This window comes from Sciurus vulgaris, assembly GCF_902686455.1.
Source record: "Sciurus vulgaris genome assembly, chromosome: 3".
NCBI classification, from domain to species: domain Eukaryota; kingdom Metazoa; phylum Chordata; class Mammalia; order Rodentia; family Sciuridae; genus Sciurus; species Sciurus vulgaris.
In genome coordinates, this window is record NC_136463.1 from 154,909,817 (window position 1) to 154,937,265 (window position 27,449).

The 27,449-nt window shown below is 42.8% G+C and overlaps 1 protein-coding gene and 1 long non-coding RNA gene across 3 annotated transcripts in view; one reads left to right on the top strand and one right to left on the bottom strand.

The window, feature by feature from the left end:
- KIAA2012 overlaps positions 1–27,449 on the top strand; it is a 120,761-nt gene that overhangs the window by 89,755 nt on the left and 3,557 nt on the right. For both annotated transcript variants that reach the window (XM_079130569.1, XM_079130570.1), the window contains exons 14-21: positions 2,549–2,621; positions 16,318–16,408; positions 18,203–18,365; positions 19,081–19,195; positions 21,476–21,789; positions 23,650–23,849; positions 24,473–24,645; positions 25,443–25,662. In XM_079130569.1, the coding sequence (XP_078986695.1) occupies positions 2,549–2,621; positions 16,318–16,408; positions 18,203–18,365; positions 19,081–19,195; positions 21,476–21,789; positions 23,650–23,849; positions 24,473–24,645; positions 25,443–25,662 (1,349 nt within the window). The remainder of the gene's footprint in view (positions 1–2,548; positions 2,622–16,317; positions 16,409–18,202; positions 18,366–19,080; positions 19,196–21,475; positions 21,790–23,649; positions 23,850–24,472; positions 24,646–25,442; positions 25,663–27,449) is intronic.
- On the bottom strand, positions 4,516–27,271 carry LOC306655931. The gene is made up of 3 exons (XR_013762358.1): positions 26,972–27,271; positions 22,137–22,255; positions 4,516–4,577 (listed from the first exon to the last, which is right to left on the bottom strand). It is a non-coding gene; the product is annotated as an uncharacterized lncRNA (long non-coding RNA).

Below are 27,449 nucleotides of genomic sequence, written 5' to 3' on the forward strand. Positions count from 1 at the left end.
CTTTCAATCCAATTTCCTGTTGGATTAAAAGACTTCACAAACAGGGATTCTTTTAAAGATGTATCTCTTTTCTGGTCTTCTAATTTAGGCATTTACCGCAACTAAGGCAGGTTTTTTCCTGTGATACTTTTTTGAATCTTTCTATTTATTCAGGGATTTTTTTTTTTTTTAACTGTACCAGGATAAATCTGCCTGTCTCCAAAGTGAGAAACCCAAACAAAAGAAAATCATTTACCTGGCCAGGCATGGTGGCACATAAGCCAGCCTCAGCAATTTAGTGAGGCAACTCAGTGAGACTCTGTCTCTAACTAAAATACAAAAAGGGCTAGGGGTTTGGCTCCGTCGTTAAACACTGCTGGGTTCAATCCCTGGTACAAAAAAATATATATATATTTATCTGCTTTACCTTTTTTATGTCAGTTATCTCATCAACTAACAAGCGAAAAACAGATGATAAAAAGCCAGCAAGTGAGGAAACTCTGGAAGGATGGTAAAACGTGCTGAACTAACTGTTGATTATCTCTTCCCTAAGCAGGCTGATATTTGATAAAGTAGAAAATTGATTGTCACTATGGGTGAGAATAAGGCAGCAGATTTTAAGACCCTGCACATTAGATTCCAACTCTATTGCCGAAATGAAAACTGTGGATGAAGCTGGGGTCCAGGTGGCAAAGGCCAAGAACTGGCCTCATCAAGCACGTGGGGCTTTAGTTGGGTCACCAACTCCACCTGCCATGTTTATTCTGCTACTAAAGAGCTGCCTTTAAACCTCTGGATAAGATCAGTGATTCTTGATTCTGGCCACATGTTGGAACTACCCTTGAAACCTTAAAAATGCCCCAACTCAACCTGTTGGTGACACACCTGTAATCCCAGCTACTCAGGAGGTTGAGGCAGAAGGATTGCAAGTTCCAGGTCAGTTTGGGCAACTTAGCAAGACCTTGTCTCAAAAAATAAGTAAATAAATAAAAATAAAAAGGATGTGTCTCAGTGATAGAACATGCCCAGGTTCAATCTCCAGTACTGGGGAAAGAAAAAAAAACAAGCTCCAAAGATTCTGATTTTATTGTCTGGGGTTAGATCCTAGGAATTATACTTTTTAAAAACTCTTCAAATAATTCTAGTGTACAGCCGGCTTTGAGATCCACTGTTGTGGATATTTTGGGGTGTTCAGATTGCAAATAGCTGGTGTGACTCAGGGAAAGAAGGAAGAGGGAGGCTGCTTGTGTAGCTCTGTGGCACAGCACTTGGCCAACATGGATGAGGTCCTGAGTTCAAACCCAGTACCATAAAAAAGAAGGAGGAGGAGGAGGAGGAAGAGGGGATTGAATGCCTAAGAAACCAAACCGTGGTGATCCTGGGGACTCTGCAAGGCCATGCTGACCCTTTGGTTCACCTGCTGTAAATCCTGACTGCCTTCCATTTTGTTCTCAAGATAACAGACAAAATCCTCAGCCTGCCTTCAAGGCCTTGGGCTTCTGACCCCCTTCCACCCTTCCTGCTTCTCTCAGTCTCTGCTCTGGTCACTCTAGTCCTCTGTAAAATCCCTGGAGATGCCATGCTTCCTTCTGCCAGCCTCACCCTATAACACTCACCTCTCCTCCTCCTACATATGCCACACATCAAGCATTGCACATATGAGTGGGACAAGACCCCTTCAAGACAGGTTTGACTGGCTGCAGTGGTATGGCCATGCCTGTAATGTCAGCAATTTAGGAGGCTGAGGAGGTTGAGGCAGGAGAATCACAAGTTTGAGGCTAGCTTCAGCATATTAGTGAGACCCTATCTCAAAAAAAAAAAAAAAAGAAAAGAAAGAAAGAAAAAAAAGGTTGAAGATGTGCAGCTCAGTAGTAGAGCAACCCTGTTCAATCCCTGGGACCAGAAAGAAATTAACAAAAAAAAAAAAAACATAGGCTGAGATTGTGGCTCAGTGGTGGAGCGCTTGCCTAGCACTTGTGAGGCACTAGGTTTGATCCTCAGCATCATATACAAAACTAAATAAAATAATTATTTTAAAAATCCACCTTAAAAAGAAAGAAAGAAAGAAAGAAAGAAAGAAAGAAAGAAAGAAAGAAAGAAAGAAAGAAAGAAAGAAAGAAAGAAAGAAAGAAAAAGCATGACTAAGAACCTAACCATGAGTACTTGGTGCCACTGCCAAGCCTGCCTAGTTCTTTAAGTCTATTCACACCAATAGCAGACTTCCTGGACACTAAAGATGAAAGAAGTTGAAAAAGAAGAAGAAAAGGGCAGGGGTTGTGACTCAGTGGTAGGGCACCTGCCTAGTAGGTTCTAGGCCCTGGGTTCCATTCCCAGTACCCGCAGAAAAAGAAGAAACAACTAAGAAAACTGGATGTCCAGGCTGGGGAGCTATCTCAGTTTGTAGAGTGTTTGCCTTGCAAGCACAAGGCCCTGGGTTCAATCCCCAGCACCACCAAAAAAAAAAAAAAAAAGAAAGAAAACTGGATGCCCTTTTATCCAAGGGCATGGACCACAGGAATATGTGAATTATTTTGTCTTATGTATTCTTTGTGGTGTGTTAACCCAATAGGAAAGTGGAGATGAACTGGACTCTAACGAAGAACCAGATGGATCGCTCAGAGAAAATGATGAAGACAGCCAAGGTAGGGACAGCTGGGTCAGGTTGTATAATCTTATCACTACAATCATCATATGAATTTTGAGTTATTAAAAGATGTTAATGGGGAATGACCCTTCCATTTCCTTTTCAGTTGTGAGTTAGAAGTCATAACACAGACCAAAACTGCTGAGTCCAGACTCTGTGTTCTTAGTGCATCACAAGCAAATGATAATCTGTTTTATGTCCTTGTTTTATTGTGTTATGATTTGGATATGAAGTCCCCCAAAAGCTCAAGTGTGAAACAATGAAAGAAAGTTCAGAGAAGAAATGATTGGGTTGTGAGAGTCTTAAGACAATCAGTGAATTAATCCCCTGAACTGAAGGCAGGTGGGGTGTGGCTAGAGGAGATGGGGCATTGGGGGTGTGGCTTTGGGGTATATATTTGTATCTGATGAGTGGAGTCTCTCTCTCTGCTTTCTGATCATCATGTGAGCTGCTTCCCTTTGCTACGCTCTTCCTCCATGATGTTCAGCCTCACCTTGAGCCCTAAGGAATGGAGTTTGCTGTCTATGGATTGAGACCTCTGAAACCATGAGCCCCTAAATAAAATTTTCCTCCTCTACAGTTGTTCCGGTTGGGTCTCTTAGTCACATCGGCCAAATAGCTAACTAAAACAATATTGAAAAAAAATTTGTTTTTCCTCCAGAGGCAGCAGATTGATACAAGAGAGTGAAGACTTTGGGGATATTATAAAAAAAGTCCCCTCAAGTACCTCCACCTCTACCTGCCTTCATGGAGGGCTAGGTGAAGGTGTTGAGGTTTCTTGCCTAGAGGAACAATATTCCAGCGAACAGGGACCATCTTCTTTAGAGACCCAGCCCCTGCCTCCGTGAATGACGAGCTGCTTGATGGCAGCTTACTCCAGAAATGGCCCTGCATTTGATGATGATGGGGGACTGGTGGGAAGAGAAGGAGTTCTGTAAAACATGGGGCCCAGAATCACTGGTCTTTTCAGCACAGGTAAAGCCCATGCCCTGAACTGACTTGAAGCCCTTTCCTGAGGGTACCAGGGCATGTTTTATGATGCTGCAGTTGGCTAGGCCCAGGTAGTAGAGGCATTCTTTGTCCTCATTGTTGCTTCTTCTTCTTCTTCTTTTTTTTTTTTTAATTTATTTTTACAGACTGCATTTTGATTCATTGTACACAAACGAGGAACAACTTTTCATTTCTATGGTTGTACACAATGTAGAGCCACACCATTTGTGTAATCACACATGCACATAGGGTAATGATGTCTGTCTCATTCCACTATCTTTCATACCCCTGCCCCCTCGCCCCCTCACTTCCTCTATGTAATCTAAAGTTCCTCCATTCTTCTCTCACCCCCAACTCCCATTTCATATCATCATCCATTTATTAGGGAAAACATTCGGCCTTTGGTATTTTGGGATTGGCTTTAGAAACGTGAAAGACTTGATTCTCAAGACGTCTGCTACACAGCACCAGAGAGGAGCAATGTGCTTGTTGCTGCTGCACAAAGGCGTCCAGCAGAGGGAGCACATGGGGCTGGAATCCAGTCTGTGCTCCCAGGCCTAAGACATTCAGTACAGCTCCCGCTGTGCCCACTCAGTGTGTGTGTACAGGTGGGGTCCTTTTCCTATTTGGCCCTTTTCCTAATTCAGATAAGCGTGATTCATTTAGGCTAGCAGCTGCAAGTCTGAGCGGCTGAGAGCATGAACCCTGGAGCTGGGCTACCTCTGCCTTAACCTCAGGGTCCTCATCTGTCAGTAGAAGTTGGAATTAGAACTCATCCCATTTGACTGCACAAGGAACAAATGAAAAAATTCACAGAAACTAGCCATTTAATGATTATTAATCTCAACTTAGATATCATAGCAAATAAATATCTACCCGCCCATGATCACTGTTTACCAGTCCGTGGAATGACACCATAGTTCTTCCTATCTCCTGTAGATTCTATCGGTTGAAGGAGAGAGACCTAAAGAGAACATGGAGAGAAATGTGCAAAGTCACAGGTTTTGAATTTCACCCAAAACTTTGTTTTTTGTGGTGGTACTGGGGATTGCAGTCAGGGCCTCACACTTGCTAGGCCTAAACTTGATCCTTTTCTGTCTATATCTTTTACCATTTCTTTCTGTTGATGTCCTATTCAAAAATTTTTATACTAATTTTTAAAATGTCTCACTGTCTCTGTATGTCAGGCAATAATATATTATAGTAGCCTGAACCCTGGGTTTGGTCAAGCTTTTAAGGAAGGTTTCTGCTAACATGAGGTTCCTGTCACCTCCATTTTCAAAGCTGAGTGACACTAGCCAGGGACATGCACTCTTCAGATCTTCCATATCGTAAATCACATATGCAGAATGTGAATACTGACAGGCTTCCAAGGTCTTGGCCAAATGCAGCAAAGGTTTTAGGCAGCACAGAACATGGCCAAAACTAAGCAATGACCAAGTCAGAACAGATTTCCTGTCTCATGACAGCAGGGCAGGCTCCGGCTGGGTTCCGTAAAGGTTATTTGGTCTCTAATGCAATGAAATATCACTGCAGAAAGTTAAAAAAGGCATTTTCCTGTCCTGAATGATAAATGCTATATCTAAAAACAATTTCAAGTCTTTGAAGAAAAAAAAAAAAAAAAGGAGGGCAAGTTAAAGAACTTTTTTCATCTATTTTAGGATCCGTTTCTTCCCCCATAAGTCTTAAGGCTAATTTGTCAGAATTTTTTCCCCTGACTTCAAATTAAGTAGTGATTTTCATGGTTAATTATAAGCATCTCCCTCTCCAGTGAGAATACCATGAGGCTTGGACTCAGAGTACTACATGCAAGTTTTCACAAAACAAAGTAAATCAACAACATCCAAATCAGAGAGGGTTGGAGAAATAGCTTTTACTTTAAATAAAAGCTTTCCTTTCCACTGCTCCACCTCACCACCACCACAAAGTCCGAGAAAGGAATGGATTTTCAATTCTCACTTTGCAGGTCAGTGGTTCTCAAACTTCAGTGCACATCAACATCACTTGGAAGCTTGTTAAAGTAAAGATTCCTGGGCCCTACATCCAGTTTCTGAATCAGTAGATCCAGGCAAAGGCCTGACAATTTGCAGTGTTAGTAAGTTACTGGGTGATGCTGATCCTGGTGTCCAGGGACCACATTTTGAAAACATGGCTCTGGGCCTTGCTTTTACAATTTTTCTCCCTGAATTTGACAGCACCTCTTTAATAGGGACAGGGTGAGAAGAATTGGCATGCAAGCTCTGTGTGATCAAGAGCGATTATGGACTCTGCCTCCCTGGGTTCAAATCCTAGCTCCACCACTCACTAGCTGCATGGTCTTGAGAAAGTTTACAGAACTTCTCTGACATCTTGTTTTCATCTGTAATATGGGCATACTGATAGTATTTATCTTGTGGGGTGATTGTGACCTAAAGGAGTTAACATGCAAAATGTGCTTACAAGAGTTTGAGTGCTCAAGAGGGGTTAGCGATCAGTCTATTTTTTTTTTTTTTGAAATCTTAACTATAGCCATAATTTGTATCATGTTAGAAGAGTCTTTTCTAAAGTGATAATGTGATGATCACTTTCCGTGACAGTGGCAGGAGTCTTGCTCTTAGGAAATTCATTTAGTCCTCTGCCTAAGTCCTTTCGCTGAAACCCAGATGTGGGCAGCAGACCCAAAATGAACAAGACAGCCTTTCCAGCCTCTGTATAACTCCTTAAAATGTAGCAGAACTGCTTTAAGATTGTTTTTTTCAACTGAGCATAGCGGCACATGCCTGTAATCCCAGTGGCTGGGGAGGCTGAGGCAGGAGGATCATGAGTTCAAAGACAGCTTTAGCAACTTAACAAGGCCTTAAGTAACTTAGGGAGACCCTGCCTCAAAATACCAAATAAAAATGGCTTGGGGAAGTGGCTCAGCAGTTAAGCACCCCTGAGATCAATCCCCAGCACATAAAAAATGGGGAAAAAAATGAAAAAGAAAGAAAGAAAAGATTTCTTTTCTTTTTTTTTTTTTTTTCTTTTGCAGTGCTGGGGATCAAGCTAGCACTCTCCTGCTGAGCTGTAACCCCAGCCCTCACTTTAAGATTCTGGGGAGGACTGAGAGATTTAGGACATACTGCTTAAGGTGCAGGGAGCCTCTAAGGAGCAGCCTGGAACAATAAATGGAAGCAACAAAAAGCAGGTCTTTATGGTACACTGGGAATCCAGCAAGGCGCTTCCGTTATTCTTATTCTAGTAGAAAAAGCAGCACAGAGCCTTGTTGCCTCATTCAAGAGATGGTTGTGCAATCGTTGGCCACAGCATTCTAATGAAAGCCAAGAAGAAACTAAACAAGATGGAAAGTCTAGTTTCCTCTCATGGAAAAGTCCAAGCTGGTGGAAAGAGAGTGGGACAGTTCACTTTCTGAGGCTGTGCAGGAACAGTCCTTCTGTTTCTCTCTGCCTTCCCTTTTGCCATTACCCTTGTGTGCATGGTCATGGCTGGCTCAACATCTCCCTCATTATGCTGGACAGGAGAGAAAGTATTGCTGGGCCTGTGCCTGCTGTTTAAGGGCACCATTCATGAATTGCTCCTAGCCCACATATACTCAATCCCATGGGCCTGACTAACCACAAGGAAGCCTGGGAAGTAAGGGGTCTTGCTAGGTGTCCATGCACCAAAACCTGAGGGGGTCCTGCTACCCACAGGCAGAAGGGGGATGGATGCCAAGAGCCAGGTAGTATCTCAGCCACACATGGGCAAATGTCTCTGTCCTTATAGATGCTGCCAATATCCCACCTCTTGGACCCACAGTGACATTTATTTCTCTGTCTCATGCCCGCTTTTTAAGCTTGGTATGTTTTCCCTTATAGCCACAAACACTGTAGGCTTCAGCTGCCTGCCCTGTGGCTTGCCCGGGAAAAGGAACTAGAGTATCTCCACTTCCTCCATTGATCTTTGTGGTGTCAAAAGGGAGAGGGAAAACCATCCGATATATTTGTGAATTTGCCTAATAACTTTTTAAAGTACAAAGACTTCCGTGAGGTTTCCGGTGCTGTCATTTCCGTTGACCCTGATGAGAACTGCCTAGGGAGCCCCACTCTCCTCTTTGAAACTAAACTCTTTATTAGGAAGCAGCTGACACTGTCTGCTTCTCATTGCACTTTATCACTTGATGATGTCTCACTTCCCTGGGAGCCGTGAAGTCTAATTCAAGTTCACACGTGTGTATTGGGGAGCCACCGTGTACACTTTTTAGCCCCATGCACAGTGTGCTCAAAGAGAAGGACATTATTCTTACCTAGTAAATGTTCCCTAAGTGAATGAATAAATACATGACATGTCAAGTATTGAGAGATTCATAGATGGCGATTCCAAGTTCCCTACCCTCAAGCCAACAGTGAAAATTTCAGCTCTGGGTATGACAAACTCCCTGTGAAGAAACAGTATGTGCAGGCAGGAATTAGGAAGTCACAGTCCTCCAACTGGAGGGACTCAGAGAGCCCACAGTAACAAATGAGAACCTTCATCTCCACCAAAGACAAAAAAGCAGCTGTCAAGAGTAGTGAGGGGCCACCACCAATGGGAAGGGGTGCTGGCTCCTTTGGCTTCTAGGTGAACAGAGCGGCAGCACCCCATTAACATGATGAGACTGCCCCCAGTTAGTGGCTAGGACACTGAGTAGCTGCATCACCGGGAGGTCTGGACCAGTGGTTCTCGTGAGTACCAGCCGCCTAGATCCTTTCTAGCTAGAACCTAGGCTCTCACCCAGACCTCCCTGCATTTGAACAAGATTCTCATGTGATTCACATGCCTGTTGATCTTTGAGAAAAGTAGAATAGACTCATTGAGGACACTGGATTTCAGATGTTCAAGACGGGGGCTCATTTTCCAGCTCTGTCCGTGAAGAGGCCCACAAGTCTAGGGCAGGGCACAGCACTTCTCAGGGCTTTGGTTTCCTTTTCCATACACCAGGGAGGCCAGGCTGGGTGGCCTCCCTGCCTCCCACCCTCATGCTCTGAGCATCTGTGTCTCACACAGTTTTGACAATGACAAGCAGCAGAGCCAGCGCTGGGTCCCGGCTTCCTTACAAGCTCCTTCCATCCCACCTTGTTCCCAGGCTGACATCTTCACTGTGTCCCAGTGAAGCTCTGCCACACCCAGCCCCGCCTTGGGTCGGTGATGACTAAGACAGCCGGGGAAGAGACAGGTACTCCCATGCCCCGTGGGAGCCCCCCGCTAGGGACAGCAGCCAGTGAGAGCCCAACGGGTCCAGAGTGAGAAGGCAGCTGTGCCATGGCCTTCTGCACCATGCAAGGCCTCAGCCACCCCTCAGCCTCATGTGGCTTCCACTTCCTCCTCTGAAAGTAACAACATCAACTGGCCAATCTCTATTTCTCATTTTCTGTGGTTCAGTGACCTTGAAATTGTTTCTAGTAAGGAAAAAAGCAGAATCCTCAGAGAGCTCCATGGTTGGGCCACCAGTCTCAGGCCTTCCTTAGTCTTTAGTCACTGACTACAAGGATGAATGTTTCTTTTATTCACTCAGCAAACATTTACTGACCCCCTGCCAAGTTCCACGCCCTCACAGTCGTTCTTGCTGCAGCTCCTGCTTTGGTTGGAGGAGAGAGACGTGTGTGCAGATGGTTCTGACACAGGGTGAATGGTGCCTAAGAACGTGGACATGGCCACTGATCCAGATTGGAGCAGGAAGGACAAGAAGGCAGAGAGGGTGGGTTAATGGGCTTTCCATCACAGTAACAAAACACCTGAGATAAAGGATCAATAAGGAGGAAAAATTTGTCTCACAGTTTCAGAGGTTTCAGTCCATGGTTGCTTGGCCCTGTCACTTTGAGCCTGTGGCAAGGCAGAACATCATGGCGGGGAGTGGGTAGCAAAGTAAAGCTGATCCCTCATGAGGCCGGGAAGCACAAAACAGGGCAGGGAATGTCCCAACATTCCCTCTGTTTTAATCAGCTTCTTCATCAGAGACCAAAAGACCCAACAAGAGCAAATTTAGAAGAGGAAAAGTTTATTTGGTGCTCTTGGTTTCAGAGGTCTCAGTCAGAGAAGGGCAACTCCATTGCTCTGGGCCTGAGGTGAGGCAGGACATCATGGTGGAAGGGTATGGCAGAGGGAAGCAGCTCAGGACATGACATCAGGAAGCACAGAAGGAGGTCTGCTCACCTGGGACTAAATATAAACCCCAAAGGCACTCCCCCAATGACCCACCTCCTCTAGCCACACCCTACCTGCCTACAGTTACCACCCAGTTAATCAGGGGATCAATGCACCGATTAGGTTAAGGTTCTCCTAACCCAATCATTTCACCTCTTAACTTTCTTGCATTGTCTCACACATAAGCTTTTGGGGGACACCTCACATCTAAACCATAACATCCTCAGGACACACCCCCAATGACCTAACTTCTTGCCACTAGGCCTCACCTCCTGAAGGCACCACCACCTCCCAGTAGTGCCATGGTCTCATCCCTGAGCCTTTGGGGGATGCTTCACATCCAAACCACATGGAGGGCTCCCTGAGAAGACAATGCCTGGCGTACAGGAAGGAGTTACTGAACCCAGAGTGCATTCATCCACGTTTAGGGAAGGCGAAAAGAGAAGGGGTCCGCACTTGCTGTGTGCCAGGCACCAGGCTCAACATTTCCTATAGTGTCTCAGAATCCCTAGGTAGCCCCATTGGTCACATGAGAAATCCAGGCTCAGAAAGGATAAGTAGCACATCCCTGGCCAGAGCTGGACAATGGAGAGGCCCTAGGTCTGACCACCTCCCCAGGCTCTGCAGCAAGATTAGTTCTTCTGGTTGTTAACAGCTAACAAAGAGAGGGTTTGTGAATCCTGGATGCTCTGAGGTAGCAGGGAGAAAGCAGGCAGGTCAAGTGGGAATCCAGAGCTGAGTAAATCAATCTCTGTCTCCAAGTGGAACGATCTGTATGAATAGACTTTCCTGGCAGGATGACTGAAGACAGAAGTGTGGCCACTTCTGAAGACAGAAGGGGAAGGCAGAGGCAGCTTCCACCTCCCGGGCAGCAGCAGCCAGCAGCGCCCTGGACACAGCTCCTGTGACTTCAATGACACCACTCCCTGGTTCCCTCAGCACTGCTCACCAGGAGGCTCCTGGCTAGCGCCTCTCCCCTGGGGGAGGTCAGCCCTGTCCTTACAAGAGCAGCTCTTTACCAGGGAGTTCAAGACCCCAGGCAGGTCTCTCCCAGGAGGGTGTTTACCAGGTGTATCACCTTCCTTCTGGCTGTGGCAGCTTGTGATATCCCCACAAACATGGGAGTCTCCTATGGATTCCATCCTTAGGTGGAGACTTGCAGAGCTGGAAGGTCTGAAGATCTGACAAGCCACGGGCAAAGAACCTGGGGGAGAGGTGGTAGGCAGACAAGCCTCCAGAGTTCCACCCCAGCAATTCAGGCTTTTTAAACTTTTCCTGACTGTCTTTCAGCTGGTTTTCCACACAGTCACTGGAAGTGTGGAGAAGACGGGAGTATATAGTTAGCACGTAATATGAAGCAAGACGTGATGCTAGGTGTTTTATGTTTACTTGTCTCATTTTATTCTCGCCATAACCTTATGAGGCTCGTGTATTATCTTTATTTCACAGGTGCAGATAACGAGGTTCAGAGAGGTTAGGTAACTTGCCTAAGGTCACACTGCCAGTGGAAGAACTGAGATATGAGAAAAGTTTCTATGACTCCAAAGCCCTAGTCTCTTCAGATGTTGAAACATCGTCCATGTGTTTTTGACTAAGAAATAGTTACAAAGTCAGAGATGTATGACAAAAATTATGGCAGCTTTTTATAAGCCAGTCAGGAGATTATTTGGAGTCCCTACAAATTATTTTATATTATGGTTGAAGGAACCTAAGGCCTACAAGTCCAGAGAACTGTACAGTCACAGGTAATTATCAAAACCAAGGTAACTGGAGTCTCCTTCCAGTATTTGTGGGTATCTGGTTTAGTTCAGTTCAGTTTTAGTCTTTCCTCAGGGGGGGTTCTTATATCAAATATAATCATCACCCAACCTGTGCAAAGAAATGTCTAAAACTATAGAGGAAACCGGAGGACCAGAAGCCTGTGCCCAGGAGTCAAGGTGGTGCCACTCACTAGAATTTAGAGCCCAGCAGGCGGCCCCTATTAAAGCAGCCTTGTCATGTGGAACTGGGGTCCTCCGGCCCCATGCTGCTCCAGGGGGAACTTCAGTTCAGCATGCTGCCAGCACCTGCCACCTGGTTCAGAATATCCTGCTGGTTCTTAGCACCTAGATGACCTACACGGTTCTGCACTGCTTTGTTTTTCCTCTAGGAAAGATTTCAAAGTTCTCCCTCACACTGGGAGAGAAAGAGGTGGGCGGTGGCCTATTCTTGAGAATGTTTCTGGCTCACTCCCCGCTCAGCCTAGCCTGGGAACCCAAAAGAGTCCCCAGAACACAGCTGTTGCCCCTTTATTCTGAAAAGTCTCTTCACCTTCAGAAAAGAAAGCTCATTTCTAACAAGGGAGCTAAATTTACCAAAACCAAAGGCAGCTGAAGCAAAAGGCAAGGACAGCATAAAAATAAAAAAATGATAGAGCTGGGGTTGTGGCTCAGCGGTAGAGTGCTTGCCTAGGACACGTGAGGCCCTGGGTTCGATTTTTAAGCACCACATGTAAATAAAAATAAAGGTTCATCTATAACTAAAATATATATCTATGTACATATATATCTCTTTGATTTATATAAAATGATAGGCCAATCACTTTGATCAAAGATGCAAAACTCCTAAGCAAAATAGCAGCCAAATTCATAAACTTGTATTTAAAAAAAAAAAATACACCGTGACAGAATTGAGTTTATCCCAGGAATTCAAAGATGGCCTAACATTTGAAAATCTAATTATGTAATTCACATCAAGAAGTTCAAGGGAAAGTCTCAGGGCCATTTAGTAGATATGCAAAAGGAATAAAATTTATAAAATTCACCTGTTTGTGATTTAAAATTATCAGCCAGGTACAGTGGGTCCTGAGGAGGCTGAGGCAGGAAAATGGCTTTAGCCCAGGAATTCCAGGCAACCTGGGTCACGTAGCAAGACCCCCATCCAAAAAAAAAAAAAAAAAAAAAAAAAAAAAATCAAACTAGGAATAGAAGAGGACTCCCTGATTTTGATAGAGTACAAAAACCTATCTCAATCATCACACATAAATGGTAGAGCCTTCAAAGTAGTCGCTCTAGACAGGACTAGGGCAAGGATCCTCTCTATCACTGTTCCTACTAAACATCACACTCGATGTCCTAGCCTGCACAGTAAGGAAAATAAAAGAAAATAAAGGTGGAAGGAGGGAAAGGAGGTTATTCCTGTCATTATTCCCAGATAGTATTATTACTTCTGTGGAAGGGCTCTATTGATGTGTTAGTCAACTTTTTATTGCTGTGAGAAAATACCTGACATAAACAACTTATAAGGAGGAAAGGTTTATTTTGCCTCAGTTTCAGAGGTTTCAGTTCATGGTCACTTGGTCCCATCTCATTGAGCCTGTGGCGAAGCAAAATATCATGGCAAAGAGCACCACAGAGTAAAGTCGTTCACCTCATGGTGGCCAGGAAGCAGAAGGAGCATGGAATAGGCTGGGAATCCCAATATCGCCTTCACCAGCACGCCCCCGATGACCTAATTTCCTTCCACAAGGCTCCACCTCCAAAAGGTTCACTCCCAATAGCACCACAGGATGGTGACCAAGCCAAGCACATGGCTTCCGGGGGACATTTACAATCCCAAACCATAACCACAGGCAAGCCACTAGAAGACAAAAGAATCTAACAAAATTACTAAATATAGACAAATACACAGAAATCACTTGTGGGAAAAACACTCTTTCAAAACACAAAGCACAATTAAGAATGGAATTTAAAAATATTTGTTATTGTAGGAAAAAACCTGAACATACACAAAGGCAGCCAGACAGCCCAATGAATCCTGTGTTCTCATCTCTTAGCCAACACTGCTCATCCACGACCCCAACACCTTCCTCTCTTCCATGTTTTTATGAAACAAATGCCCGTATATTTGAGCATATATCTCTAAAAGACAAAAAAAAAGGACTCTTAACATAGCCATGATACAATTATTACACCTAAAATCCAAATAATTCCTTGTTATAGATGAGTAGTCAGTTTTCAGAGTTCTAATTGTCTTATAATTGTTTTTGAATTTGTTTGTTTACAATTGTTCAATATGGTCTTTTTTAATATATTTTTTTAGTCATCAATGGACCTCAATTTATTTATGTGTGGTGCTGAGAATTGAACCCAGTGCCTCACACGTGCTAGGCAAGCGCTCTACCACTGAGCCACAACCTCAGCCCTCAATATGGTCTAAAGTATCATTTAAGTTATAAATTCCATTCATTTCTCTTTTTTCCCTCTTTTACTTTATTAGGAAACTGGATCATGTGTCCTGTCAGGTTTCCCACAGTCTAGATTTCGCTGATGGTGTGGCTCTTGGTATAATTTAACATGCTTCTCTGTCTTTCAGACACATGGTACTCCCTCATCTCCATGATGCCAACTGCTACAGGTCCATCAGTTCATTAGCATTTGCAAAATAGTGATAATGAAATGTTATCCCTTTTTCACATTTAGCTAAGAAACTCCTAGAAAAATAAAATTTTTCTCACCTCCTATTTAGTTATCCAGTGGTACAGCTTATGTAGGAAGGAAGGATAAATGCTCAATGCTGTTCTTTATGTATCAGTTGTCATAATAATGAGTTGGTTCCCCAGGATCCTCCTACAGTAACCTAGGTTTTTTTTTAGTATCATGTACTTGTGGATTTAAACATATGAAAGTATAATTTTTAAACATAACACATATATTCTGGCAATAAGGATACAAAAAGATGTGTGAGACTTTCATGAAGAAATTATAAAATTTCATTAAATTGAGCAAAAGTAGACCTGAATAAATATAATGTTCTATATAATACTGTATACAGTGCCCATAGATAGAATGAATCTCCATCATAAAGATGACAATCTCCCTAATCTAGAAATTCATGGAATTCCAATTTTTTTTAAAATCCTGACATTGGGCTGGGGTTGTAGCTCAGTGGTAGAGCACTTGCCTAGCATGTGTGAGGCACTGGGTTTGATCCTCAGCATCACATTAAAAGAAATAAATAAGGACTGGGAATATAGCTCAGTGGTCAAGCATCCCTGGATTCACTCCCCAGTACCAAATTAATTGATTAACTAGTTAATTAATTAAAGGTATTGTGTCCATCTACAATTAAAAATAATTTTTAAAGAAATCTCTGACAGGGTTTTTTGGAAGAGCAAGATTAGTTGATCCCTAAATTCATATATAAGAATAGCTGCTATGGTCTGACTGTGTCCCCCAAAAAATCTTATGTTGAAACTTTATCACCAGTGTGATGGTATTGGGAAGTGGAACACATTTAAGATATTATATATTTTTTAAACAGAAGTTAAAATTTGTAAGTTATTACTCAAAGTTCTGCCTTAGTATGTTCCAATATGTACTAAATATCAGATTACTAAGGGAAAGAAATCGCCCTTCTGCCGTTCACATCAGTTCTAATTAAATTTTGAAATTACACCAATGTAGAACCTCTGCTTTTGGGCAATACAAATGCGCCCTCTGCTGATCCCATCGTGCCCTGCACCCAAGTTTGAAAATTGGAAAGACGTGTGAATGTCTGCCATGAGTGTTTTTTCTGAGCCAGCCACGCTAAAAAAACTCAGAATTCTTCTTGTCATGAAGACACTTTAATCAGCTCCTGCTCTCTGCTAATGCTGCATATTATCCAAAGCAAATAAATTCCCAGGTACAGCCTAAGTCAGCTTTTCCATTCTTTTCAACCACATTGTATATTAACAATCTTGTCCCGGCTCCAAAGTCTGGAGGTTGTGTGAGAAAATGAATGCCACCTGAATGCTTGGGAATGACTGAAAGGAACCCAAGTTGCAAAGAGGCCCTGGAGATGTGACACCATGAGGGAGTACACTGAAAATGGGTTAACTGATATAGGAAGGGTAGCTATGTGACATGGGTATCCTTCCTCATAGGATGACATTTGTTTTTTAAATCTATTTGCTTTTCAATGTTATAACCACACTGGGGTTTTCAGAAAAAATTGAAGCATATATATAAACCTCCCAATCTAGCATATTATTTTCTTTTCCTGTTTTCTTTTCCAGTCCTTATCCACCCAGGCGATACTGAGTTCTAACATGCTATTCCATAGTCTATATTTTTACTTGTCATTATATCATAAATTCTTTCCAGATTGCTTATCTTTTTAACCATGTTTTTAAGTGTCAAAGTAATGCATTATAAATCACTTTTCAAGTCCTCCTTGTTGAGCTATTTCTCATTTTTTGTTATTTACAATAATGTAATAAATTAGTTCAAAAAGCTTGTTTCTTCTTTTGAATTATTTCCATATGATAAATGCCTAAGAGTGAGAGACCTGATCAAAGACCAGAACATTTTTCTGGTTCTTGATACATACTGTTATATTACTTTCCCAAAAGATATTTTAATACTAATTTCAATGTCATTAACCATGTGCCAGCACTGGTTTCTGCAGTGTTTGCTAATTTTCATTGTTCCAGTTTGCAGACTGTTTATTACTCACCAGATAGACACTTCTCCACTTCTGACCTCCTCCTGGGATAGTTGCCCATGTCCTTTGCTGATTGAGGATTTTCTGTGTTTTCACAGACCCAGAGCCAAAGGGTGTGACCCTTGATTCCCTCAGTGCTTCTCTGACTGAACACATCCAGACCCCTGAGGCAGATACTATGAAAAACACGTAAGTGTTTTAGGTTGTAATGATGTGGACTTCCATGCTTTTATTTTGTTTCTCTTTATGTTTAATTAATTTATTTTCATTTCTGGGTTTTTTGTTGTTGTTGTTGTTGTTTGTTTTATTTTGTTTTGTTTTCTGAGATTCGTGAGCATCCTCAACTGACAGCATGCTGACAGCCAGAATGGAAAGAAGCAAATTCTCAGGGAAGATTAACATGGTGATGAGTTTCCAACTTAAACATACTTTACTGATTGGATGAAGAAAGGGCTGGGGATGTGGTTCAGTGGTTGAGAGCCCCTGAGTTCAACCCCCAGTACCAAAAAAAAAAAAAAAAAGTGAAATTTTAAAGTGTTGGAAGCATCTTCTTCCATTGTCCATATAACTGGGATCTATAGAGATGTCTAGAAAGCTGATTCTATCGATTCCCTTGATTTCTCCTCAGCATTCTCTCAGCTTTGGGTAATATTAATAATACTAATACTACTAATAGTTGCTATGGTGTGTTGAGTGCTTCCTGTGTACTCCCTGTGTGCTTACTAGGCACTCTCTGACAGCAGCTCAGTCAGTCAGGCCCAGACATTTGACCTGGGGCCCCTTTGGACTCAGCAGCTGGTATAGCCATCTCTGCCTCCACCCATGTGACCTCCAAGAACCTTTCACTTGCCCAGCAGTACAAGGTCAAACCTTTTTGACCTTCAGGAACCAAGGGAAAAGGGCACTTGGTTAATGGAGGCAACTGCAACAGGAATTTCATTTTCAAATTTTTATCTTTTCCACCACATATTTAAACTGGTTAGTGCAACAATCACCCACCATAAAAAAAGATGGAATAATCAAAGAGAATTTTTGTTAAATCAGGAGAACAACAAAACACATAAAAGCCTCATAATGACCATGATAGTCACCATAACTAAATTTCAGATTTAACACAGAGATTCCAAAATGGGAGAGAGAAAAAGAAGCATGCCGTCAGGCTTATGGCGTTCATTTGCAGCCTACCTGTTCCTCTGGGAAAAGAAAAGTTTTTCTAGCACTAAATCCTAAGGAGACTTCTATGGGTTTTTATGGAGTGACACTGAATGATTTAAAGACTCATATATTTACAGGAAATTCCATTTACCTCATTCAACAAATATTTCTCAAGTTTCCACAGTAAGTCCCTGTACAAGCAAAGCACAGTAATCATACTGATGCAGATAAAAAGAGAAAGTGCCCAGAACTAGGTCTGGCACACACCAAGCACACAATACTTACCACTGCTCAGCTACTGCCATCTGGATGGCCTGTCCTACCCACAGGGCCTAAGTCAGTTATCCTCAGGGCACAGTGATTGACAGCAATTCTATGACAGATAAAACTCACAGCACAGGACTTTTCAGTGGCTGGATTTGATCAAGAATAAAACTCAGAGGGGATAAGGGAATGGATAGTAGTTGCAAGTTTCTAAGATAATTTTTTCTGAAGGTCACTTTCTTTTTTTCAGTTAAGCCTTTCATGGAAGAAATTTAAGTCACAGAATTTTATGGAATTCAATTAAAGGCATAAATGTACAGACACATGCTATTTCTTCCACTAAGTCAGGATTTAACCCGAGGAAACCCAAAAGTGAAGACTGGTCACTCTAATCTCTCTTATCCAGGGATATGCTGAGGAAAGCAAAGTTGACTAAATACTTCGAATGCCCCATACAGTGCCCGGCAGAGAACGTGTGCTCAGTTGATGTCTGTCCACTCACTCTCTTCCTTACCACCAGAATTTTCTCTTTCATTTGGTCCTGTTGCTTTGCTCATTTAAAAGAGGCAGCAAGTATGAGGCACAGCATCTGCACAGAGAACTTCCAGGACATAGGCCTGAGTCTACGGAGGAGATGTGTACTGTGGATACAACTCTTCCAAGAGAAGGAGAAGGGAAGATTGAACCAAAATTATTCAGCCAGAAGGCACCAGCCATCATCAGCAATGTGAGTGTAAACAACTAGAAGCTTGGTCCAAAACCCTTACCTGGGCCTGCCAAAGCTACCATGTACAATTGAGTGAGTTGCTCACTCTACAAGAGCACCTGACAGAGGGAGCAAGTGGTGGCTGATGGCCAGCTGTGGTCCCCTCAGCATTGGGAAGCATCCTCCTGAAGGATGGAGCCCATTGCTAATTCCTTCAAAGGTACTGAGGCGGTAACCATGTCACCACTCTACCATCCTGTCCTAAGAGGAACCTCCATGCTAAGGCAGCCCATGGGGAAAGGTGAAGACTGACATGACTCTAGGCACCTGCATGAGGTTTTGTGAAAGTTAGCAAATGATGCAGCAGTGAATAAAGTTGGTCTTGATCTGCAGTTGTTAACCAGCATGGGCAGCACCAATCTATTAAAGGTGAAAACTGCTTCACCTGGATTCAGCTCTGTAGGTCACGATTTAGCATCGAAAAAGGAGGCAAGTCATAAAGTGTATTTTCTTCCTCTTTTCTCCTATGAAATTATTCTAGCTGTTTTAAATCAAAGGTTCAACCTTCAAATCTTTCCACCGACTCCACATTCTCTAAGACTCACTCTTCTGCTTATCCAGAACCCACACAATCCATTCCAAGCCACTATATCACCTTGTTCAGCAGGATCTTCCTTGGTGGCTTTTTCCTTTCTTACATGTATCATAGTCCCTTTCCTTAATTTCTTACCTTTAGGAGAGGGAGTTGATTGACAAATCCAAGAGGAAGAAAACAACCAAGATAGACAAGACCAAAGCACCCAAGAAGGGAAAAGAAGAAAACATCCCAGGAGAAGCAGAGGCTATTGTAGGTAAGAGTGTGCCTTCAAGGGACCACGCAGAAGCCTCCTGATAGGGGCAGGAAGTGGTAGCAGGAATCAGCATGGATTCTATAGGGCAAGCTTACTGTCTTGATCTCCTTGACTACCATGGTTCAGACAGTGGTGCAGTCTTACTGCAAGTCACTATCTTAGTAGACAGGGATAGAGACTGGTGGGGGTCTGGAGATCTGAAGTCACCAAGAGAGGACATGATAATAATAACAGTACACATTTACTGAACACCTGCTGTTTTAGGAACTCCTGAAACCCACAGAACATCTCTGCTATCATGTGAGTGCTGCTGTCATATGTGACAGTGGGCTGAGAGAGGTTGGGTGACTTATATAATGTCAAGCAGATAGTAAAAAGGTGGACCCAGGGTTAGTCCTTTCCTATCTGACTCCTAGTGCAAACTTACCACTGCATTTGTACCACTCAACTATAGGTCGATACCACTGCATTTGTACCACTCAACTATAGGTCGAATATCCCTAACCTGAAAATCCAAAATCTAAAATGTTCCAAAATCTAGAACTTTTGAACACTGACAAGATGCCAAAAGTGAAAAATTTCCACACCTAACCTCTTATGATGGGTTGTGATCAAAATGCAGACACACTAAAATACTTCATAGAATTATCTTCAGGCTGTGTGTATAAGGTGTATATGCAGCATAAATAAATTTTGTGTTTAGACTTGGGTCCCACCCATCTCATTAAGGATAATATAATGTAATGTGATGCAATGTAATATGATATAATATAAATATAATAGAAACATTCCAAAATCAGAAAACATTCAAATTCAAAACACTTCTAGTCCCAAGCATTTCAGATAAGGGATGCTCAGCCTGTGTATCACAATTGTATTGGGTAGTGAGAGCATTTGTGAGTGGGGAAGGATCAATAAGCTCTTGAGTGGTCCTTTCAGAACCATGTTCCTTCTCAATTCCCTCTGTTGCACCTTGTGAGAAACTCAGATTCCTAGGCTTCTGAAGACATCCTTTAGCCTAACACTTAACATCCACCCTTTACAACCCACATAATTCAGAAGACCTTCCAAACAAAATCAACACAGTTGGAAAGGAGATACACTGGAGATACTCTTGGGCCAGATCAACTTTTTTTTTTTTTTTTTTTTTTTGTACTAGGGATTGAACTCAGGGGCACTCAACCACTGAGTCACATCCTCAGCCCTATTTTATGTAGAGACAGGGTCTCACTGAGTTGCTTAGCACCTCACTGTTGCCTGCGACTGGCTTTGAACTTGCAATCCTCCCTTCCTCAGCCTCCTGAGCCACTAGGATTACAGGTGTGCACCACCATGCCCAGCCAGATCTATTTTTGAGCTTTACTTTTATAAACTCTTGCTAAGTTTACATTGTGTAGTCCATTGGCAGGATTAGGAAAAGGAACTCTTCATGGCTCCCAGAGGTGAACTAATTCCTTAGGATATGAAACTTCACCAGGTTACAGAACAGCAACCTCAAGTCAGACTCTCAGGACAGGACTTGCCAGCTGTGCTTCAGGTCTGCACACAAAGTTTTTGATGCCCCATGGGTCAGGGTGAACTGGAACTTTTAAAATAGCAACACTGCTGTTTCAGTCAGTTTCTGCACTGCTGTGACCTAAAGACCTGACAAAGACTATTTTAGAAGAGGAAAAGTTCATTTCAGTGCTCACAGTTTCAGAGATCTCCATCCATAGACAGCTGACTCCATTGCTCTGGGCCCAAGGTGAGGTAGAACACCATGGCGGAAGGATGTGGAGGAGGAAAGCAGTTCAGGACAGGATACCAGGAAGCAGAGAGAGAAAACTCCCCTCACTATGGCCAAAATATAAACCCCAAGGGCACAATCCCTTTGACCCACCTCCAGCCACATCTTACCTGCTTATAATTACTACCCAGTTAATCTCTATCAGGGGATTAATGCACTGATTAGGTTAAGGCTCCCAAAACCTAATCATTTCACCTCTAAACTTTCTTGCATGAGTTTTGGGGCGACACCTCACATCTAAACCATAACAACTGCTGAATGACATTTGATCTAAATAGGATAAAGCAGTTTCTGAACAGGTAGTCTGATGACCACTCAAAAACAGTACAAGATGGTTATCAGATGCAGATTCCTACCGACCCACCTGGGGCCCAGAATTCTTTATCCCAGGTGATTCCATTGCATGCTGAAATTTAAAAGATACTTAAAAGGATGTGTAGAGACACATTTCCTTAATTCAATTATACCTCTGTCCCCAATTGTTCTTCCCCCAGACAAGTCAAAGGACTCAAAGACTGAAAAGAAATCAGAGCTAATTCCCAAAGAAAAAAAACCAGGAGCCAAAAGGAAAAGGCCACAGAAGAAAAGGAATGTGGATATAGCAGCAGAGCCAAGTAGGCCTCCTAACACCCTGGATAGAGGTTTCTTCCCTTCACACTCCAATGTGGAGGATCCTTGGCTTTCTCCCACATATGATGCTCAGGAGAGCCAGGTTTCTATAGATGGGAGATCATCACCAATCCAGACCACAGCTGTCACTGGAAACGTGGAATCAAAAGAAGAAAGAAACTATGAAGACCCTACAGAGGTAGAGTCTTGACTGAGGGAATTCTGTCTTCACTTGGCACAACCATGGGCATGGGGAACACTGCCCCTAATGAAACCATAATCCCTGGAACAGCTCTACTCTTATTTGTTCTACTTTGGTGCCTTCTGACCCTAGTTAGAAGCCAGAGCTGATCAGAGTCACAGAAGGGTGATATCCCCCTGAAGTGAGGTACTCTATGAGGCCCCAAATTGCTTAGGCCCTGATCCACCCCTTAAAGAGCAGGAGGTGGGCACACAGCACCCACCATGAGAGGTGCAGAGAAAGGTAGATGCAGGCCTTCAGAGCCAAGTGCAGATCCTTGACTTGACCTGGAGCTCATCCATTACCTGTCTCCCAAATCCACAGAAATTCCTTCTTCCCATAGAACAGCTCATATACACACATCTGCTTCTACAAAGTGCTTTTCATGGAAGAGGTGCTTTGATCCAGGGGCTTGGATTCTCCTCTGGAGGTTTAAAGATAAAAACTGAATGTAAGGAAAATTACTCCTGAAATTCTCTGCAATTCACCAAAAAGAATACCACATAGATATTTCTCAGTAAAAACAACACAGCCTGTTTTCCTCTGCTATTGAAACACACCACTATCTTTTCCACTGAGATGCAGGTCTTGAACTACCTTTAGAGGTCTTATTAAAAAAATAAATAAATAAGTATCTTTAAACACTACACATGTACACACAGCTAAGTCTGTGGTTAGACTTGCTTAAGTTTCATGTGCATATGGTAAACGCTGCTGTCTACTTTAACCTTTGCAACAGTTGTGAACCATGTGTGATTAACCTGTTTATGGACCTAGAGACCAACACTACAAGTTAAATGCCAGTGACTAGAAATTGCACAACTGTTGAATGGTTAAGTCAAGATTTAAATTCAGATCATTTGACTCCAATTCAGGACTCTTATCACTATTGTAAATGATTCTCTATTTTACAGCACTATGTATTCCAAATAAGATTTTAGGAAGACTTTTTCTATATAGTTCTCAGACCCTCTCAGTGGCCTAGGTAACAGAATTCTGCTCTGCACAACAGATGAAAATTTTAATCTGTGGGCAGAACTTTTCTGAGCCAGCTAGATCATCAGAATTTCTTAGATTTATTATCAGTTCATAGTACTGTGCTACCTCTGCAAAGACAAAAAGCAAGAGTTTCACTCTGAGTTGGATATAGAAATCTCATGGAGGAATTGCCTCTCTAGAGTCCCCTCACAGACATATTTCCAAGTGAGAAGGCACTGGGGAGAAAAAGAAAACTACAACAATTGTCATATAAACTGAAAGACCTTTTGTTGAGAAGGTGGGTTTCTACCCATTAAATGTGAGTCTGACCTCTCCGAATCTAAAATTGTCCCTGGGACAATACCCCTACCTAGACCTTGTGGTTTGCAGCCCCAGTTTGAAGTTTTTGGTTCTTGTTTCTTTTTAAAATCAAGGAGACCCTCTACCTAGAGATTTTCGTTTAATTGGTCTTGTTGGAGCCCTGACTTCCAGCCATTTTCAAAAGCTCCTTGGACAATTCTAAAGTGCATGTAGGATTGAGAAATCTTGAACCTATGACATACTAGATATTATGTTGGCACCATTATTTCAGTGAATCCTGGTAACAGCCCCATGGGATGACAATATCAGAAAAATTGAATTGTGACCCCCCCCAAAATCCCAAAGTAAATGAGGGACTTGAATTTAGGCCATTTGAACCTCAAAGCTCAAGCTGGTGGTGGCAGGGTGTATGTGGCTGTGGTCAGAGTGTGGAGTCTGCTTCATGACTCCATCTCTCATTAGACAACACTGTCTGGGCTGCAGCCCCATCTGTTGACTGAGAACACTCTGGTCTCTTAGGCCCTTGCTAAGAGGGAGCAGCAGAAGGCTTCCCGGGACAGGCTGCGAGCAGAGAGGGCCGAGATGAGATGGTTGGAGGTGGAGAGAAAGAGAAGGGAACAGGAACAGCAGAGCCGGCTCCAGCAGGAGCAGCTGGAGAGAGCAGAGAAGATGAAGGAGGAGCTGGAGCTGGAACAGCAGAGACGTGCAGAGGAGAGCCGGTAGGTCAGCAGCCAAGAAACATGGCTGTGTTCGAAGACAGATGGAAAAGGCAGGGGTCGACCTCCGGTATGGCAAGGCTCAGTGCTGAGGCTCTTGGCATGAAGCAAAACCACACATCTCATTTTGCTCTCTCCTCAGTTGTCCTTAGGAACAACCTGGACCAGGTTACTCAAGATAGCTGTTCATGTGCTCTTTGGGGGAAGGCTTTGTGATTTAGTTCTACCAATACCCGTTGAAACTTACTACATTGTCTGCATTGCACTAGGCCCTTTTGTGGGCCTTGAATCTAATTTTAACTTCACAACATCTTTGTGAGGCAGGAGACTCAAAATCTATTTTATAAGAATGGAAAATAAAGTTCTGAGAACTTTAGATTCCTAAGCCAGAGTGCTGAGCTGTGTACTGAAACTTCTAGGCTTTTCCTTCTAGGACCCTTATGTTCTTGCCTCTGTCCTTCAATCCTGGCTTCCCCTGGAAAGCTGAGTCGAGAGTCTCCTCCTTGGAAGGGGATATTCCCTGCAGTCTGTAGGCTACAAAGTCTCCTTAGGGATACTGCCTGTTGGATTGTCTCACAAAGATGCCCCAATGTTTCCTGCCATTTCACTATTTTGTGTTTTCTCAGTTTGAGGAGACAGAGACTGGAAGAAGAACAGCGGCGGCAGGAAGAGGTGGAGAGAAAGCAGCGGCTCCAGTTGCAAGCAGCCCAGGAGAGAGCCAGGCAGCAACAAGAGGAATTCCGGAGGAAATTGCAAGAAGTACAGAGAAAAAAGCAGCAAGAGGAAGCTGAGAGAGCTGGTGAGGGGGATTCTCTAGCTCTTTGCATTGCCCATCTATTTGGGGCAGAAATATTCTTATCCCTCCTGTGGGTGTTCATTTATTTCTATCCTAGGTTTTTGTGCATCAAGTACTCTAAATATATGAGCTGTTTTTTTTTTTTTAAGTGATTATTCTTATGTGAGACTATAGTGAGGTGATAAAGATGGTCAGAATATGGAACAGACTGACTTGTGCCAATGACTCCATGGTCCCCCTCCCAATTCAATAATCTGAATTAAGACTGTCCTTCCCTTTGCCCATTCAGCATTGCTTAGGAACTACCTAAATTGAAACACAACACTCCTCCTTGCTTCCTTCCCTAGCAAAATGAACAGTCACAAATACCTGGATAGTTCCAGGGCATGCTTTCAGGTGTTGCACAGAATCTCTCCAGCCTCACTTTCAAGGAAGAGGTAGAAACTTCAGCAAATGAAGCTGTGGCCACTTCCTGGTCCTGAGCACCAAGTTTTTCTAGACCCTGATCTGGCATCCTCCACCCAACCCAGCTGCATACCACCTGAACTATCCAGGTTCTGGAAGATTCTTCCACAGACTTTTATTAGTTGTGCAGTACACTGTACATAGAAGGTGCTTAATAAAGGACTCAAATTAATAAATTAACTCTCAAGATAATTCCTACAGGAGATCTGGCAGACTCATAAGCTTCACAATTGCTCACATTGAGTCTCTAGAAATCAGATTTAAGAGTTGAATTAGAATATGGTTTTTCTCAGCGTGCCCCCCGGCTGAGTCCATTCCCCTTTTCTATTCTGCAGAGGCAGAGAAGCAAAGGCAGAAGGATTTAGAAATGCAGTTAGCAGAAGAACAAAAACGCCTGATGGAAATGGATGAAGAGGAACGACTAGAGTACCAGAGGCAGAAACAGGAAGCAGAAGAGAAGGCTCGGGCAGAGGCTGAGGAGAGGAGGCAAAAGGAAGAGGAGGCAGCTAAGCTGGCTCTGGAGGAAGCCATGAAACAAGACCAGGAACGAGCCAGGTACTGGTGATTGATTTGGGAGATTGTTCAAGGGGCTTGACTGCCTGGTGCTAGTGTTAGCCTTGTACTGCCTTTGAACAAAGTCCTCTCCCCACCCCTCAACCCCAGCATGGTTTGGAAAACTAAAACAAAAAGAGTGATTCTTTGGCTGGAAACATCACAGGATTTCTTCATAGCTTATAGAATTTATAATGAAGTTGAAACAGAGGTTAGAGACCATTATCTCAATCTTCTGGTTTACAGATGAGCAAGTCAAGACCCAGGGCTAAGAGTATAGTTCAGTGGCACTACAGAGTACTTGCCTAACATGCATTAAACACTGGTTGGATACCCGAAAGAGAAGAAAAGTCATGTCCCAAAGAGGGGAAAAATCTTGATCAGGACCAATCAATGAGTTAGAGACAATGCCAGGATGAGATCTAAGACCAAATGATTATTAACCCACTGCCTTCCTCAATATGTATTTATTGAGTGATTATTATGCAACTTTAAGACTCTGGGAATTCAGGAATAAGCAAGGCAGACAAGTTCTCTTCTTCCATGGTACAAGGGGGTAACAAAACAGACTCTAAAAAAGTTTTTGTTTTTCTTTTTTTTTTTTTTTAAGCTAGTAACAAATGCTATGCAGAAAATTTTAAAACATGATAGGATTACAGGAGACTTATTTCAGATTGTTTGGCCAGAGCAAGATAAAAGGTGAGATGTGCATGACAAAGAGTTAACCATACAAACATCTAGGAGGAAAATATTTCAGCAGGTAAACAATAAGCACAAAGGTCTGAACAAGGAAATGAGACTGAGGTGTTGAAGAACAAGGCTATAATGAAGTTAATAAGGAGCAAAGAACACTTCCAAATGAAATCAGAGAGGAGGGCCAAGATCAGATCTAACAAAGGCCTTATTAGAAGAAATAGCACAGAACCAAAGTCCTCAAGAGCCAGGCCATTTCAAGAACCCTTTAGTCTGCAATAATGATCAATGCATCTTTCTGATAGAATTTCTTTAGTGTGATTTCAATATTCAGTAGGTCCTCTATAGTTGCTACACTATGACTGTCCCTTTCTTAGTGAAAGTAACTAATAGTCATTCCTTTGGGGTATCATAAAAACCAAAGGGTAAAAATCAATCAGTCAATCTGAAGGGTAAAGAAGTATAACCCAGAAAACCATTTGATTCCAACCTTAACTGTAAACACTTTTCCCCTGAAATGCATTTTCCACAACTTAAGCTGACTCTAAGACAATAAATACTCTTTAGAGGACCAAAAGAGAAGGTAGCCAGAACAACTGTTTTAAGAATTTCCACTAACCTTGAGTTGTTCCTTCCCTGGACTTTCTTCAGCTGTTACATGAACTACAAAATGGATCCTTAGGAAAGTCCTGATTCAGCTTCAGAAATATGGAGTCCATGTATCATCATAATAGCAGAGTTGGGTTCACAGCAGCAGTACTAAGACAAAGCAAGCTATTGGAGCTCTGACTTTCCAAGAAAAGAAAACTGATAGTCACTTGGAGGGGAAGTAGAAAATTTCATAACCCAGCTAGGTCAAGTAGCTGAGAGTAAGAAACCAAGTAAAGGATGGAGGGGTAGAGGCTCACTCCACCAAGGATTACAGCTTAATGCCAGTTGACTTTATTTCATCCTCCTTCGTGTGACATTGGCCCAGGTACTTTTAACTGCTTTGGCCTGTTTCCTCATCTCTAAAGGAGGAGTCCCTTCCAGCAATACAACTTTAAAGACTATGAATTATTTCTTTCTTTTTACTTTTCTTATAGGGGCCTATGAAA